Here is a 16,656-nt window from a genome sequence, read left to right on the forward strand (position 1 = left end):
TGGCGCAGACTGTGACTGTCACAATGGTTTTATTATCTCGTACAAATATTATGGAATTTCTAGCTTTTATGCACGCTGCCAGTACAAGTATTTTATTATGTATGTTTTATCAATAAGGTTTCTGTTTTGGTAAAGGGGAACGGCTCCTAAAATGCTTAGATTAGCCTTATTGATTTTTAACTTCAAATATATATATATATATATATATATATATATATATATATATATATATATATATATATATATATATATATATATATATATATATATATATATATATATATATATATATATATATATATATATATATATATATATATATATATATATATATATTATTCAAAATTATTATTAAAAAAAATTGATTATCTTTCATATGTACGGTATATATGAGTATATCGTAAGTAGAAATCTGCCTGTAATTCAAGGCATATTCGCCTGAGGTCATCATTGATTCATGGAAACGTTTTCCACATTTTAATTTCAATTATTCTAACAGCTAAACGATATTGTAAATATACACCACGCATTTATATATAATATATATATATATATATATATATATATATATATATATATATATATATATATATATATATATATATATATATATATATATATATATATATATATATATATATATATATATATATATATATATATATATATATATATATATATATATATATATATATATATATATATATATATATATATATATATATATATTATATATAAATGCGTGGTGTATATTTACAATATCGTTTAGCTGTTAGAATAATTGAAATTAAAATGTGGAAAACGTTTCCATGAATCAATGATGACCTCAGGCGAATATGCCTTGAATTACAGGCAGATTTCTACTTACGATATACTCATATATACCGTACATATGAAAGATAATCAATTTTTGACATTTAGCTCATTCTTTGAACTGAAATAGTAATCCTGCCAACGACACTCCTTAAATTTATTTAGAACTATTCGTGTCATCTCTCTTCATTTGATCAATAAGAGTTTAACGTGTAACTGAATATAAATACTACAAAGAACCAGCATTTATCGCACCTGAATCGAGTGTTTAGATTGTAATGTTTCAAGCGTTTTGCCAGGTGGAGACCTTGTGTCCGAGAATTTAGAGAGATTTTTGAATGAACGAATTTAGAAGTACGCGATTTACATTGAGCGCTCCTTTACTTTCTATATTTTTGTAATACTCAATTCATACACTTCAATAAATACTACTTGATCGAGAAGTGTTCATGATGTGAATTTTTAAAGATTCCGTGTCACAAAAACATGTTTGTATCAGTGATTCTTTTTGATATTTGTAATAAAATCATTTATTAAGAGAATTGAACGCATTTCTGGTGATTTTTCCTGCAGCGAAGGAGCAGAATTAAACAGGATTCGAACCTAGCCGAAGTAGTCGGCTTGTAGATTTGGGTTTTTCCAATCCCGGAAGTAATAGTTTTCGGTATAAAACCCAGATGGCGTAACGTGGAAGCGTTGGTGTCAGTGAAGTCAGTTATGAAGTCGCCGGTACCTGCTGAATGTCATGGTTTGGTTATCGTTTTATATGCCGGCTTTCCTTCCAAGTGATTACAAAATAACGATGAAAAACCTATTAAGGATATTATCTGTGATACATGTATTGTTGGTTTACAGTGGTAAGTACAATTGTTAACGCTATTTTACACTTTCTTTTCATCAAATCAAATGAATCCTTAGTTCATTCATTTTTTTTCAAGTAAAAGTGTGAAATCAATGTAAGTTTTGTATAGCCCAGGTATACTAATATCTCGATGGTATAATTCAATGTTGGGCGGTTGCCTACTCTAGCCTATTAGTAGTGTCGGCATAGACTACCGGTAGATATTCCAGTAGATCAGCTTTTTAGCAAGCAAACCCTGATGTCGACGTGCCTGGGCTGACTGAGGGTGCTCATTTTTTACCAGAAGGTAGAGGGTAGAGAGTAAGACTTGCTCTGATTTCCCATAACTAGTCCTGTTCTAAGCCTAAGGGGTGTTATTTTCAAAAATATAAACCGTTGAAAGGCGCGAAGTGTTTGGATATTTTTCCTGGACTCAGTTTCACAAAAAGGATGAATCCTAAATGGATTTAAGATCAATAGAATTGATGAAGAAATTAAAGTTAAATCTTTTTGTGAAACTGAATCCAGAAATTCGTCATTGGATGATTGGTATTTTTTAAGTATCAATGCTGTTAGCCCTGCTGCCCCAGCCCTAGCTGGGCCTGTCGGTGTCAATCCAGGGTTAAAGCTAATTGGAAGATGATTTAGGGCACTGTGAAATAAAGGCGCTTCCTTTAGACCTATCCACACAATTTTGAAATTTTAGGTTTATTTTTTGGCATTCAGAGTGTTTTTAGAGATTAACATATGATGTCAAATGTGCCGTCAAAAATATGGCGGTCAAAATTTCAAAGGGCACTTGACCGTATTGGGCCAGTAATAGACTGGATCTGTGCCCGCTAGTACTTATAAACGTATTGTACGGAAATGTGTTTTATGTGTCACAGATTTGGTCATCACAGCTCCACAGACACAGCACCAAGATCTGAACGTCCACGTCAATTTTGGTATTGAATTTCTGGTCGATTTTCGTCAATGTTCAGAAAATGCTTGTCTTACACCCGAGCAGCGATTTACTGTTACAAGCATTATGTAATAGCGGTTGAATCGGTTAAATAAGGTCTATCACAGTCTACATCACACCTGGGCTTAAAACGTGCCTGGACTGTGAATACATGATACATGTCGATAAGGTACCACACGCAAAGTTCACTTGCATCTAATCATATAATCTATCGCTAATAGTTATTATTACATATCTGATAAATTGGAATATTCTGTTAGAGTAACTGATGAATTGATGATATCAGCAGAAGAAATGTTTATGGTACCTTACTGTATTGTATTGTATTGTATTGTGTTATGAAGCCTCGGGGCCCGATACATTGCTAATACTCTGTGGTATCTAATAACTATCAATTTAGTAATGATTTGTCACGCGTATAGACAGATCAGTACTGTTCTGTACCTGTGGTCACTGTGGTTACAGAGTTTCTACTCCGTGCTATCTTTTTGACTGCATGCTTGTACACGCTTCATATGCATTCTGATGGGAATTAATTTCAAAAGAAATGTTATTATTAGGGCATGAATCTATACTGAATCTTGCCTGAATTTTGAAGGCATTTTCTCAATGTCATTCTTCACATATGAATGTGTATGCATTACGAGATATGAGATCAATGTTCTTTCTGTTAGTTCGTCCGATAGATAGGAGTTGAATAACGCACTTTCCTTTTTAAAGTCGGATGTTTGTTATAGATACTCTCTCTATCTCTTGGTATGTTTCATTGTTGCACAGGTAGCGAACTGTTCTGAAAAGGCTGAATCATAACGAGTTCATAGATTGTAAAAATTGACAATGTCCCGTCAAAAATCTATACCCTACATCGACGATATTGATATTGACACAATTTCTGTCATTATTATAAAAAATGTTTAGTAGGATTTGAACATATGTATGCATTACTCATATGGTCATGTTACGCACATATGGTGTTGACATAACTGGATCTAGGGTCACAAATAGTCAATACAGGCTTTCTAACACTGCAACTGAATATCACCCTATCATTAGGCCCGATAGACAATTAAAATCTAAAATGTAAATCTAAAATTTCAGCGGATATTCAATGAATAGTGTTATATCGAATATTCAGTCCACACTTCAATATATCGAAAACCAATAGATTAAGATTACACATGTTTTTGCGATTACCACGAGATGTTGTTTGTGACAGTTGTTACCATGGTAACAGTAATTGTCCTGAAATCTGTGCGAGGAGAACTGACTGATGGATATGAAAAATCGATTGCTGAATTTTGCATTCGTCCAGATGTTGTTATTTTCAGCTATTTTTGCTGTGTCACTTGTCTGGCCTCTCTTCTTTTTTAATGTCTGCTATTAATCCATCTATTCATTACAGAAATAATCCAATTACTTGCGTACTTTGATACTCTGACCTTTCGAACCCCTTCTAAAGACCGGAAAATTCCTTTTTGTACCAGTACGAATATTTACTTTATGCATATCTTGTTATGTCTTCTGTTTGTAGGTAATGTGAATGGGCTCGGATTTGAATGGAATCCTGGCGTGGCAGTGGGTGAAACTCTAACTATGAGATGTTATGTAAGTAAACAAACCAACCGTGAACCCTCCTCAAGTCTGTCGCCGCGAATATTTCCCATATTGCACTCTCCTCCCCTACCATCGATTCTGGTGGTCTAGAATTATTTTTTCGCAATTTGATTACGTTCGGGATATTAATTTCAAAGAACTATCGATCTCCAACCGACATTTATTGCCTGAATTCTTTTTCAGATAGGAATGTAATTATTATCGGCGGTTTTCGAAATTCGTAAATCTTCCTTTTTTTACTTCGATCGTTATTATTCAGACATTTGTGAATAGAAACTTCATGTATTTCACACACCGGGTATGAGAGAGTGAGAGAGAGGAGGTATACACCTTACAGCAGTGGAAACAAAAAGTGCAGTGAAGCGTTTAAACTAAAGTCTATAGCTGTTCAGTGTGCCCTATGTACTTACTAGATGCAGAAACAATAGAATAGCGCTATAAATAATGTTGATTGTTTTCTGCAGCCTGGAGCAGATCTTTCACCAGTAATCACGGCGTGAAAATTATCCAGTTATTTTTTATTCGGGGGTCTTGAATGCTCACCTTTCTATGAAACAGCTTGTTAGTTCACCTGACTTTCGTTATTTAAGGGTTAGTTAGCGTTTTTTTTTTCTGTTTTTACATTCAGACTTCAACGTTGTTAAGAATCTTTTTCTGTTTGAGGTTATTAACGAAGGTATGAGGTTTTTTTCGTGGTAGATCAAATAATTTTGGATAGACTTTAGAAGATGTATATCTACCCAGATACAGACTTCAGTAATGTATGAAAGTTTCATATCATTTGGAATAATTTTGTAATGTGAGTATTTATCCTACTTGCAATGAATATCAGAATTACTCAAAATCCACTTGAAATATCGATATTAAGCTGCACGGACTCGAATAACCGTAAACCATGCAAGCAGATCATTTTCATGTTCGATTTAGAAAACTTTGTATCTGTTGTGGGTATCAGCTCTTACGGGGTTATGGGTGAGTCTAAATACAGTGTTTTAAGTAACGTACTGGATTTCACGGGGATTGAAGAAGTAATGGTTTACATACCAACCTCATTGAACTCTTATCATTGTACTTAAGAATGGTATTATCGGCGGGAGAGTGTAAATTTGCGCCCTTGAACGTCTGCCAGGATATATCATGAATGGAACAAGTAGAGGTGGGGTGATGTGATACCTTCAGGTCTCCCCCAACTTTCTCAGCAAGTACCGCAGGCCCGAGGTTATTACTGTTAAACATTTAGTAAACGATTCCATTAACATCATTACATTTCAACTGATTAAGAGTTAATTTTATCTACTAGAGATTCGAGCAGATTTAGAGATATCTGCAATCTTTGAAAGTGAAGCACACGAGTTTAATGTCAGTATCATATGGGTTAGGTTGATTATATATCTCTCTGTACATGCATAATGATACTTCCTGTGTTAATTGGTCGTGGAAGTAATTCGTAAAGTAATCAACTATGATTGACGTACGTGATATCAATAAGCTACTGAGGTCAAACTCTTGTCTCCCCGTCAGGCCACTGATCGGTTCAAACCAGGTCCGTAATGCTGTTTGTCTGGACCTAGAACTTTAAAGTCGGTCTTGAAATAGTTCGTTGATTACATTTACAGCAGTTATATTCATTATCCTCGGCAGTACGTTGTCTGTACGTGGTATATAGATCATATAGATCGATGTTACAGATTCAAATGTATATTTATAAAGTGGAATTCCACCTGATGATGCCTGCGAGAAGTAGTTTCAATAAATCGTTTGGGGTTTTTCACGAATTTTTATCGCAGGATTTCCCTTTCGCGTAGATCAGTACGATCGGTAGTAGGCTCATGATTGCGCAAGAACTCGAAATCACGGAAAAAAATTTTTGATACGGTTAGCAGTAAAGAGGAGAGCAACGATTCTCTTGAACCTGACAAATTTACAGCTAGATTACTAATATGTGTGAGGCTTCAAAGGTCTGCGGTATCTGTGAGCGGGTAGAGATACATTTAAAACGCTACTCCTCAGTCTGTCTGCTGTGGCCTTTCCTCGATATGTATTTCTAGAAGCAAGGAGTGTTCTTTAGTCCTATAAATATTTATTTTATGTAGGAGTAAGGAAGCACGCCGGGTTGATATCTTCATTCAGTATTCTTCGCCCTATTATTACGCATTCTTATGCCTACTCCTCCACTCCATCCTTCAACTTTGATTCGCATATATAGAATTGTAAAAAATACACGATTCATTTATGAATCAACAAATTGAATAACAACATTTTTTCCTAGCGTGTTAAGGTATGAGGGCTCGATTTGAGATATGCTGGTGCTTCGCGTTGTATAATATACGTACATTAATTGCTGTAATTTATGGAAAAAGTCGGTAAAATAATTGGATAATGATATCTGTGTCTATTATGACAACCACAAAATGTCATATGAATATATACACCACCTGCGACCTATAATATCTCTTCAATTATCTTATCTACATGTTTTTAGTATTTGATCTGATAAGGTAGATTTTTGACACATTTTTTGGTGCTGTATAAGTAGTCTCTAGATCGTCTTATCAATTTAATCTTATTCACTGAATGTTGTAATCTGATGCAGAGCTCTTTGAATAGCTGTACCCAATCCAAATGATATCACCCTAAATAAAATCCAACATTTTTTGAATGAAATTTTATGCATGGTTGTAGGCCTATATATAACCTTGTTGTTCACTATAGATAACGTTTAGAAGAGTTCTTCACCTCAAAATCTACTGGATTTGTTTGCGTTGTGGGCTTTGTGAAGTTTTTTATTTTTGAAATGTGGGATGATTTGGCTCGGAATAATGATAGTTATTAGTAGGAGGTACTCGTGATTCAATGGATCTGCACGTGTCCCGACTCCTACTCACATCTGAAATCTGATTTTGTTTTGTCGCGAACGGTTCACAAAAATCTGTTTCGAAATAACACACACGTACAGTATGAATGTACCCATATATTGTGTACAAAGTGCGGGGCATAAAATTACTTCAGCCTATTGACAGTGATTCCACTACTCGGAGAGCTGCCAAAATTATGTATCTGAAAAAAGTTTATCGTTGCCGTTTTTTATTGTAAAGAATGAATAGAATGGTATTTTAATATAAATATATATCATGGCGTATTCTAGAATCTGGCACCACCTCCCTGATTGGTATTTCTATGTTGGAGACTTCGGTTTGCATTCTTGAAATGTCGTAGCTTAATAAGGTTCATCAGATATGTTCACACATTTCTCTCCATTCATATGATCGATTACATTGAAAATCTAGTCAAAAATGTCAGCAAATTCCTTACATAGTATATGAATTTTCCTGTTGACTGAATCCATTTGGGAGCTAGTTCCAGGACTTAATAATGTTGAAGTGCATAATTCAGTTAAACTTCATGTCCTTGAAACAATATGGTTAGTAGTATTCTGATTTGTAGTTTATGCACATGCGTGATCTCCCTCCTAAATTTCTGCCTTTTGCATAAAACCTGTACACGTATTTCCTTTGCTAATGGGTTTATATTTTCCGTGCGTGGTATTCTCCAAATATACTCGTGTCAAAATATTTATCACAGTACACGGAAACAGCTCTAAATATTGAAATATGATTCCATTACGTTTCTAGGCAGAACTAGAAAAAAGTATTTATGTAACATTTATCAAATGTCTATAGATTTCCTTGAAACTCATTTTTTTTACCTTGACTTCTTATGTTTTTTGGTTGATTGATTTTGTATTAATGTTTCTATTCACCACACCCATCGGGAACAAAACAGGGTTCCCTGAAACTTTATTTGTGACGTTGGGAGAAAATGAGGTTAGGATAATTTGACGCCGTAAAACCCTACAAAAATATCTTTATATATTACTATAAACTTCTATGCGTTATTTAAGGGGTAGGCCTACTGTATGAGCCGATATGCACTTTTTAGGTAATATTGGGTCTATTTTAGACTAATTCAAATCAATTATTTATATCATATTGTATCATATAATTTCGACAATTTAAGCAATGTGTATTAGTTCATCTTCAAGGCGTTGATTGATGAACTTTCGAGTTCATTTTGTTCTTTTCTTTGTAGGAAACCATCGGCACGAAGTCGAGCGATTTGTTCATATTCCGTGAATTAGACAATGGTCAGCGGTATTATTTGACCAATAGCACGAGACTATGTCGTTATTGCGTCTCCAGCAGGAGATACATTTCAACCAGCGACGATAGTAACGGCATCGCTGAACTAGTGCTCAGTATTGAACGTAAGTTTCAATTATCAATGATCCGTCAGTAATAAAATCAAATTTATAGCACCCACTGCTGCTACACTAATGAATGATTTAATAAATCAGTGTCGGATTATATCGATAACTATAGAATAGGGTCACTTGGAGATGTTTCACTTCTAAAATATCAGGGGCAGATCGAGCATACCACCATTACCATTTGAGCGGTATGAATGAACGAAGCTCAGATATAATATGATCCCCGAATTTAGATAATGATAATATTAATAATAATAATAAGTTAGGATGTATGGAAAATAAAATTTGACTTCCCCACAAACAGGTTGCATCTGGCGTCGATAAAATTTCTAAATTTTCTGGGTTATAAGCAGCACTCAGGATCTGAGGCTTGATCCGTCTGTGAATATTCGCTCCCTAAAGATTCGAGGTTCTTCCTTCTACTGTATTTGAGCTTAGAGTAATCAGACTGAATTACTCCAAGATTCGAGTATTTTGTGAAATGTTTGACAACGCAGTCATTCAGATCAGAAAAGTGCACCTCTAAGCTTACATTGATGACCATTTCATGAGATTTGTAAACACTTGCAAATGAAACAAGCTCTCGTGAGTGGGGGTTGTGACCATCATAATTCAGCGTAATCAAATGTTGGATTAAAAATTGTTTATTGCATGTTGATTTCTGTGTTGACAATTCTGGGAAATGATTGTAGATAATGTAGATATTGTTTCGTAATTGATGTTTCAGGCGTAAATGGCGGAGATTCCGGAATTTATGGATGTAGCAAACTATCAGGATATAAAATGATGAAGAAGATAATGATTTATGGTAAGTATAAAAATGATATCGATATTTACCGGTACGACTTTCTTGATATTTCAGCAATTGAAATTCGATATGAATCATCTTTCTGACGAACATGTGATCATGGGTAACAGATGTGAAATATATAACATTTTGAACTGGTTTTACCCGATCTATTGATGTCTTAACAAACTATCCGTGTATTTCACATGTAATTTGAGTGAACGGCAATTAACCCAATGTAAATGATTCATCAATACATTGAACTGAAGTTTACATGAATTGATGTTAGTAGTGCAGGTGTGGACTTTAAAGTTCTGTTACCTCCTAACCATTAATGCTCAATCCTCTGGTCGTTTGCTGGTTTTATTTTTTGTATGGTATCTGTACTGTGGCGTGGTGTATATCAGTCCACGCCTGTTGTTTGAAGTGAACTTGTGCAGTCACCCGTGACTGGTTGAAAATACATTGCACTATCTGTTTCATATATCAGGACTATTTTTCCATGCTTCAGATCATTTTTGACTGACATTTATTATAAACAAGGTTAGCTCGTGGAAATCCATCTCCAGCTCTTCCCTCGGCTATTCCTGGGGGATTTTTGTTCATTATTAATAAAGAGAAAAATGTTCTTTTACCTGATAAGAATGACTACCTTATTTTCCCATGGATATTTTCAGGACCAATAGAATCAGTGGTATGGCAGCAACATCTACCTCAAGCAAAAAATAATAGTTTGAATTTCGTATCATTGAATGAATCTGCAAGTGTTGTGTTAGACTTGAGAAACAATGGATCTAATTATAGAGCTGTAAGGTAAGGGGTTAATTGATATATCGCTATAGACGCCGAACCAGACGACTGCACTTTCACCTAACAGCTGTTTAGAATCAGTTGAATTTTTAATTTCGTCTAAGAGCTCGGCATTTCAGTCTTAAGAATGTTTAGTTCTTTTTTTTTCCAACATTAAATCAACGATAAAAAATGTGTGGGGTTATGTTGAGGTTGATCAGTTTTAAGACTCGAATTCACATCATTGAGAGGATATTTATATGTATGGCTCCTTCCATGCGTTAAGTGGCAGAGGATTTATGGATTTATGATTTCGATCTGTGAAGAAAAGTGGTTTTTACTCCCTGAGGTTCTATAAGAGAAGAGAGAGTTGTTTATCTACCTCTACCCATTAATAAATTCTGTATTAAGAGAATGTACGTAGGATAATTGTAAGATAACATTGCCTGTAATAACAGACTGCATTTATATTTCTGACGTGGATGAAGTCTAGGGGTATATATTCAGCCTGGTCACTTGCCAATTAATAATACTGCTCAGCTGTCGTGGCGTATCTTCGCTGCTGTACCCTTCATTCATCTTCTGAATGCCAATGGTTTGTGCGCTCCCAAATAATAGTAAAAGGCATTAATCAAATGAAATAATTACGCAATCACATAGAATCATGGAATATTCACTGTGTGATGACGTTATTGGAAGAAAAAACATCTACAATAGGAGCACAAATCAAGCCAAACTGCCAATAATGCTTGAGCAGTGCGATGGAAGGATATCTACCAGTATTTCAGATGTGTGGAAAATCAAATCTGACATCAGATTGGTAAAATATCAAAATGTTCTGATGGAGGACCCTGTGTGGTGCTGCGATACTGGACTGAGCGGTTTTCAGGAACTGAGGCTCGATCGATCAGCCCCTGTACAACAGTTGTTGAGTTACACAGTTCTGGGTACACCTTGCCACTAAACATAATATTAATAGCCTCAATTAATAGATGTGTGCTAGGCTCTGTAAAACATTAGAAGTATTTACAGCCTTCAGTAGTTTATAATGGGCACCAATTACTAGATCTACCACTCCTATACTGCTAATTCAAACATATGCAGAAAATGGGGTTCGTCTATGTAGTTTTTATTGATCGATTATTTATTTCAAATCAAGAAAAACTGGTTTATGAAATCAAACATGGTTGTTATACGCACATGTTAAATGCCATTAACCTCGCGCACTGAGGTGACAAGAAATTACTGGCGTAGCAGTCGTCGATTCCTTTCGGATATGAGAGTATAGAGAAGACCTGCTGCTCGTATAAACATATGACATGATCCGGCGCTCTCAACGTGACTGGAATTCATTAAGCCATCATCAGAGCTCTATCAAAACGTGACAGTATCCGTCACTGAGCTCATCCATCATTTACTCAATTCATTGAGGACTTCGTTGAATATTTTATATCCAACATGATTTTTCATGTCTGTTTTTCTAGGTGTGTGGCGACATCACTGTCTATGCCTCCGTATATTGATGTTATTATTGGCGATCGAGAAATGAATAGTACCAGATATACTAAGAAATATTTGAATCTTACACAATTTGATGGGTAAGTTCTCCTCATTGATGACTTACGAATTTTTGTGGCATTTCTGCTGCTCGATGAATAAGGAAACATTGTGCTGTGTTCTTAAAGAAATTCTTCTTCAATTACCTAATACATGTTTGTTGATTGAGTAGTACGGTAGTACAGTACCAGTACTTTATTTTCTTTTCCTTTTTCAGAGTTGTTAGTTCGTTTACAGCTTATTCCACGCATCCAGTTTTACCTACTATGATTAACAAACAAGCGGATGATGGCAAAATGGGGAAATGTCTGGCTACATTGCCACGTGAAATGTTGAAATTTGCCACTGTTGGTTTTACAGTTTTATGTAAGGAAAATGTTACATCTACATATCTTATCATATACATATACTGTAACAAACTCTCTATTGTATGAGCTAATTAGCTTATCTTCATTACAAAAGAATTTGTACTTTCTAATCCAGGGTGAATTTAGCGACTCACTGATTGAACAGACAAACATGATCTATCACAATTTTCATTTACTGCGTTTCAGATGATCCAGAAAGGTTTAATATAACAAATCAATATGCCAACGTTGGTGATGAGAATGTTACGATTAGTTTATCATTTTATGCAAATCCAATAAACTTCATTCAACTTCTTCATGGACCGAACCATACACCCATTCATAACAGTGACAATACTGAGATTATCATAGAGGTTAGTTGTGGTTTTGAATGCTGTTCATTCCAATGGAATAAATATACTTATCAAACTTATAACCTGTTAAATTGAATTTATCTTTGCAGGGTACTGGGCATTATAGAAAAATAACCGTGAAGGTTCGCTTTGTATTGCAAGAGCACATTAGACAATATTATTTGCAAGTGAATGATAAATATTACAAGCCTGGATTTAAAATTGGATCATGTAGTGAAGAATACGCTATGTGTAGCGGTTTGAACGTGACTGTGAATTGTTGGATTGTGTTATCGATGATTGTGACTGTTATGAGTTTGTGGCGATTGTGATAATATTTGTCATGAAAAAGTTCGAGAGAGCTTCTTGGTCTCTCATAGAAAAAGACAAATTTTCTACGACAAATTTGTTCTGAATTGAAGGTAATGAAGGATTCATACACGCTGTATGTATGTTTTTAACTTCGACAGATCTTTGATTCCATCTTTTGAAGTCGTGTAAATGGTGCATTTTGATATAGTGAAACTATCTTCTACTGATGTGATGAATTTGTCTGATATAGTATTTTGTTGTACATATGGATATAAAATTATTGTGTACATAGATTGAGGAGAAGAGTGATTTGTTTCGCTTCAGATAGGAAGGTTTATTGAAATTAGTAGATTTTAGCCCTGAAAAATATACCACTAACTTGAAATAGGAAATATCCAAAAGTCATTATTTTCTGCTGTAGTAGACTAGTGCAATGTAGTTCAATTTTATATCAATATTCATATTATCATGCAATAAACGTGCCATATTAACTACATATTTACTATACATTGTAAGAATTTAACAATTTTAAGACTGAACCGAGGTGGCATCTTTTACTGGTACTCATATACGTAAATCAAAGGTTAGCAATATTTTTTACATTCGCCGGTTAATCATAGTTGACTAGATCACTATAAGTTTTACTAGAACTTGCTGTGGTTAAATTGTGGAAAACTTCTCTAGTTTTGGCAGCAAAACATCAAGCTTACCAGTCAATTTGAATGGCAGCAACATCGAGTCTACTTCCAACTGACTTCCATCTGTAATATTCTAAGAATTGCGGGTTTTTCTTTGATAAAATGAAGCTTAGTTTCTCTTTTGAAAAATGTTCTTGATAACATCATTTTTGCTTTTGTTAGATTAATTTGTCTGTACTAAAATTAAGTATGTGGACTTTTTGATTGAGTAAAGACACATGAATTGCTAAGTTGAGGGAGTTCTAATGTTTGTACTTACAGCGATATATTGCTGAATGAAAATGTGACTTATAGTGTGGTTATGTCTTGCTGAGCATAAGGTGATGGAAATGGCAGGGATATTTTGTATGAGCGTTTTTTGATATAACCGGGTAAATGTCAGGTAGTAAATATATATTATTATGGATAAACCTGTAAATAATGTTATACTTTTGATGTACCAGTATGAATATGTTGTAAACTCCTGCAGCAAAAAATCATTCATTCGGCTCTTTTTATTAAACATAAAGTTTGTTTATTTTTGAAGTTGTGTAATATTTCAAAAAATATCTAGGAATTTGAAACTGATCTATTTTAGAGGAATTGAATACGTATAGGGATGGTCTACGGTATGTAATAATTGATTACTGCAGAGGAGGGTTCTTTATGTAACAGAATGTGTTAATGAAAAACTAAATTTTAGTTTTTCCTGTCCACAACAGGCCTGGACCCAGTTCCACAGTTGTGAGTTAGAGTTAACTCTGAGTTAAAGTTAGTTCATTTTCAATGTTTTAACCCAGGGTCAAATCTTAACTCAGAACTGTGGAACTGGACCCTGGAGTCTGAGGGGTTGGGGCCGTATCTGAGCATCAAATTTTTTCCGGGGAGAAGGCCCTTAACCCCCGTTCAGTTCCAACCAAATTAAAAGAAATGAACCCACCCGCATAATTCCTCATGCAACAGACCTAAATGAATTGATATACTTCTATGCATATTTCATATTCTTGTTATTACATTTATTAGATACTTAACGATTATCAATTTAGATGCTTCAAACTTTAATGTGAAGAAAAAAGGTTGAAAAACTTGTTACTGTTGGTTGTTGACATTATTGAATTTGTATAAAATGAATATTGGATGAAATTAAACAGTTGATGTCTCATATAAAGAGCGCTGATCGAGTTTTAGTATTTATGTCTGTTGTAGTTAAGTAGATTATGGACTTGATCCATGTTTAGATGATTTGATGTCATGGTATTAATAATGCATTACAGCAAATGCAAGTGAATATATGGAGGTTTGTTTTCTGGGGAGAAGGCAACTGCGAACTGGACACGGCTCTAGTCTGGTAGATTATTTCATGACCTGCTGGTTAATTATGAATATTCAATCTGATTGTGTTTTTCCTCGACCCTGGATTATGAACAGATGTGATATCGTATGTGTGCTGCTATATAGATATATATTCATCTATTGTAATATTCGTCGATTTGTATTTAACAATTTTATACATAGTTATAAGATTCAATGTATTTGTTATACCTGTATATCAGCGTGTCAATTATTACTGAAGGCATTCACATCATACATTACTATTTTATACATTATTGCATTGTATTTGTTCACATCAAAAGCATAATACTGACCTTAGTGTTGGGTACTTTTATGGTGTATCAGAAAGTTATTTTTCTCACAAAAACACGATGCAATTTTGAATTCAGCTTTGCTTAGCTTATTAACGCATTTAGTTTTTTCATGTAAGGAACTGTTTATTTTGTTGATATTATCATGTGTAAATAGAATGAATTTTCTGTTGTTTTTGAGTAAGTGGTAACTGCTCAATTCTTCATTCAACAGAGTTAAGATTCTTAGATCAGCTTATTTTGCATTTCATATTTTATTGTTTTTGATCGCCGCCTGATTAGAGATTTTTATTGTGCGTATTATTCTACACCAGTTTGCTTTTCAATTATTCATACTATATTTGTTTCATTAGCTACATAGCATGTACAGATGTTTCATAGAGAAGATGTCACGGAACAATTTGATTAAATTACTGAAATTACTAGATATAGAGAAACAAATAATTATTTTTTGTCCCACTAGAATAGATTCTCATTGTATCAAGGAAAATATTTTGGTTTTAGGTTATACTTTATCAACATATCAACTATTGTAGCGAGATACAATTTTCAATATGAGAAATACAACAAAGTTGTGTCAATTTTCACGATAGCGGCCAACTCAATTGTTTAATTAGGGTGTAAATACTGTATAAATCAACCCACGGTCAGACGTTTGAGAGCTAGAGCTTCATTTGGCGATGCTAATGCTTGTAACATTGCTTCTTCGAATTGTTTGATATCATTCATTTTCTAATTTGAAATGTTAACCACAAATTCATAGATCTCATTGTTATTCATAGAATATTTTCATAGCTTGCTATCACATGAATTCAGGGTTGAGCTGTCACTTGAAGTTGAAAAGGATAAAGTGTAGTTAGTAACAGTAATATTTAAGAATTTCAGCATAAAAACCATGCATGTTCATGTTTTTGTTGGTTGTTGTAATAAAAGCAATCATGGGGAGACTATCCCTACTAAGATTTTGTAAATAACCTATATTTGTATTGTTTCCAACTGTGTCAGTGATTTGCTGGAATATCTCCTGTGAATTAGTATATAAATCAGTTGTTGAATGTTCTTGAATAAAGATGAACTTTTTTACACTATTTTTCTGTTGTATTATATGTGCCGGCGGTAATAATTGGACATAAATTTTTCCTGTAATTAGTTGTTTTGCAGCCCGTATTGCACTCGTGGTAATTGAGAGATGTAGGTCCTGTCTAACCATGACGTAACGAAATGTCAGTCTCAGATATGGAGTTGGCCGATTGGTGAAATGTTGGGATTATATCTAACAATGGGGAATAGAAACACAGTAACAGTCTAGGGTTAGTCAACCATGCTCGCCTTGGTGTGGCCTTGTATGTTTACATCAGATGACCAATTAAGGTTAATAAGCCATGCTGCCCCAATGTGGACTGTTATAAACATCAGGCGCCGGTTTTATAGACTGGTATTAACTTTAACCCGGGAGCTAATTTTCAATTGAGTTAAGCCCCGCTTTAAAGATATAACATCTGTACCGATCAAACCTTAAGAGTTAAGCCATGCCACCCAATATGGGGTCTTCTTTCGGTGTACAGCCCTGTGGAATATTTATCATTAAGGAATTCTTTTCACGGACCACTCTTTGATTTATACATAATGTCTGCTTTATCTGAACTTTCATGGGTAATCATACTGGTGTAGTGGGGAATCCTCTTTTGAACT

At 34.3% G+C, this 16,656-nt stretch overlaps 1 protein-coding gene across 2 annotated transcripts; it reads left to right on the top strand.

Moving 5' to 3' along the window:
• Positions 1-1,529: 1,529 nt before the first annotated feature.
• LOC141900288 (uncharacterized) lies at positions 1,530-16,124 on the top strand. Of its 2 annotated transcripts, XM_074787099.1 has the most exons (10): positions 1,530-1,670; positions 2,542-2,601; positions 4,150-4,223; positions 8,322-8,496; positions 9,227-9,307; positions 9,964-10,099; positions 11,560-11,673; positions 11,850-11,998; positions 12,187-12,353; positions 12,443-16,124. In XM_074787099.1, exons 1-10 carry the CDS (start codon positions 1,559-1,561, stop codon positions 12,662-12,664), a joined length of 1,290 nt encoding a protein of 429 aa, XP_074643200.1. In that variant the 5' UTR covers positions 1,530-1,558; the 3' UTR covers positions 12,665-16,124. The 2 variants fall into 2 exon arrangements, with proteins under 2 accessions (XP_074643200.1, XP_074643202.1); XM_074787101.1 differs by lacking the exon at positions 2,542-2,601 and having other exon boundaries at positions 12,443-16,123.
• Positions 16,125-16,656: the final 532 nt, after the last annotated feature.

The sequence above is a fragment of the Tubulanus polymorphus genome, chromosome 2 (genome assembly GCF_964204645.1).
Source record: "Tubulanus polymorphus chromosome 2, tnTubPoly1.2, whole genome shotgun sequence".
Lineage (NCBI taxonomy): Eukaryota > Metazoa > Nemertea > Palaeonemertea > Tubulaniformes > Tubulanidae > Tubulanus > Tubulanus polymorphus.

Excerpts from the sequence above, each read along its gene's own strand:
- LOC141900288 (XM_074787099.1), top strand. The coding sequence starts at position 1,559 with ATGGTTTGGTTATCGTTTTATATGCCGGCTTTCCTTCCAAGTGATTAC. Across the intron at positions 10,100-11,559 it reads TCTAATTATAGAGCTGTAAG|GTGTGTGGCGACATCACTGT; the intron begins GTAAGGGGTTAA and ends CTGTTTTTCTAG. Across the intron at positions 12,354-12,442 it reads ATACTGAGATTATCATAGAG|GGTACTGGGCATTATAGAAA; the intron begins GTTAGTTGTGGT and ends TTATCTTTGCAG.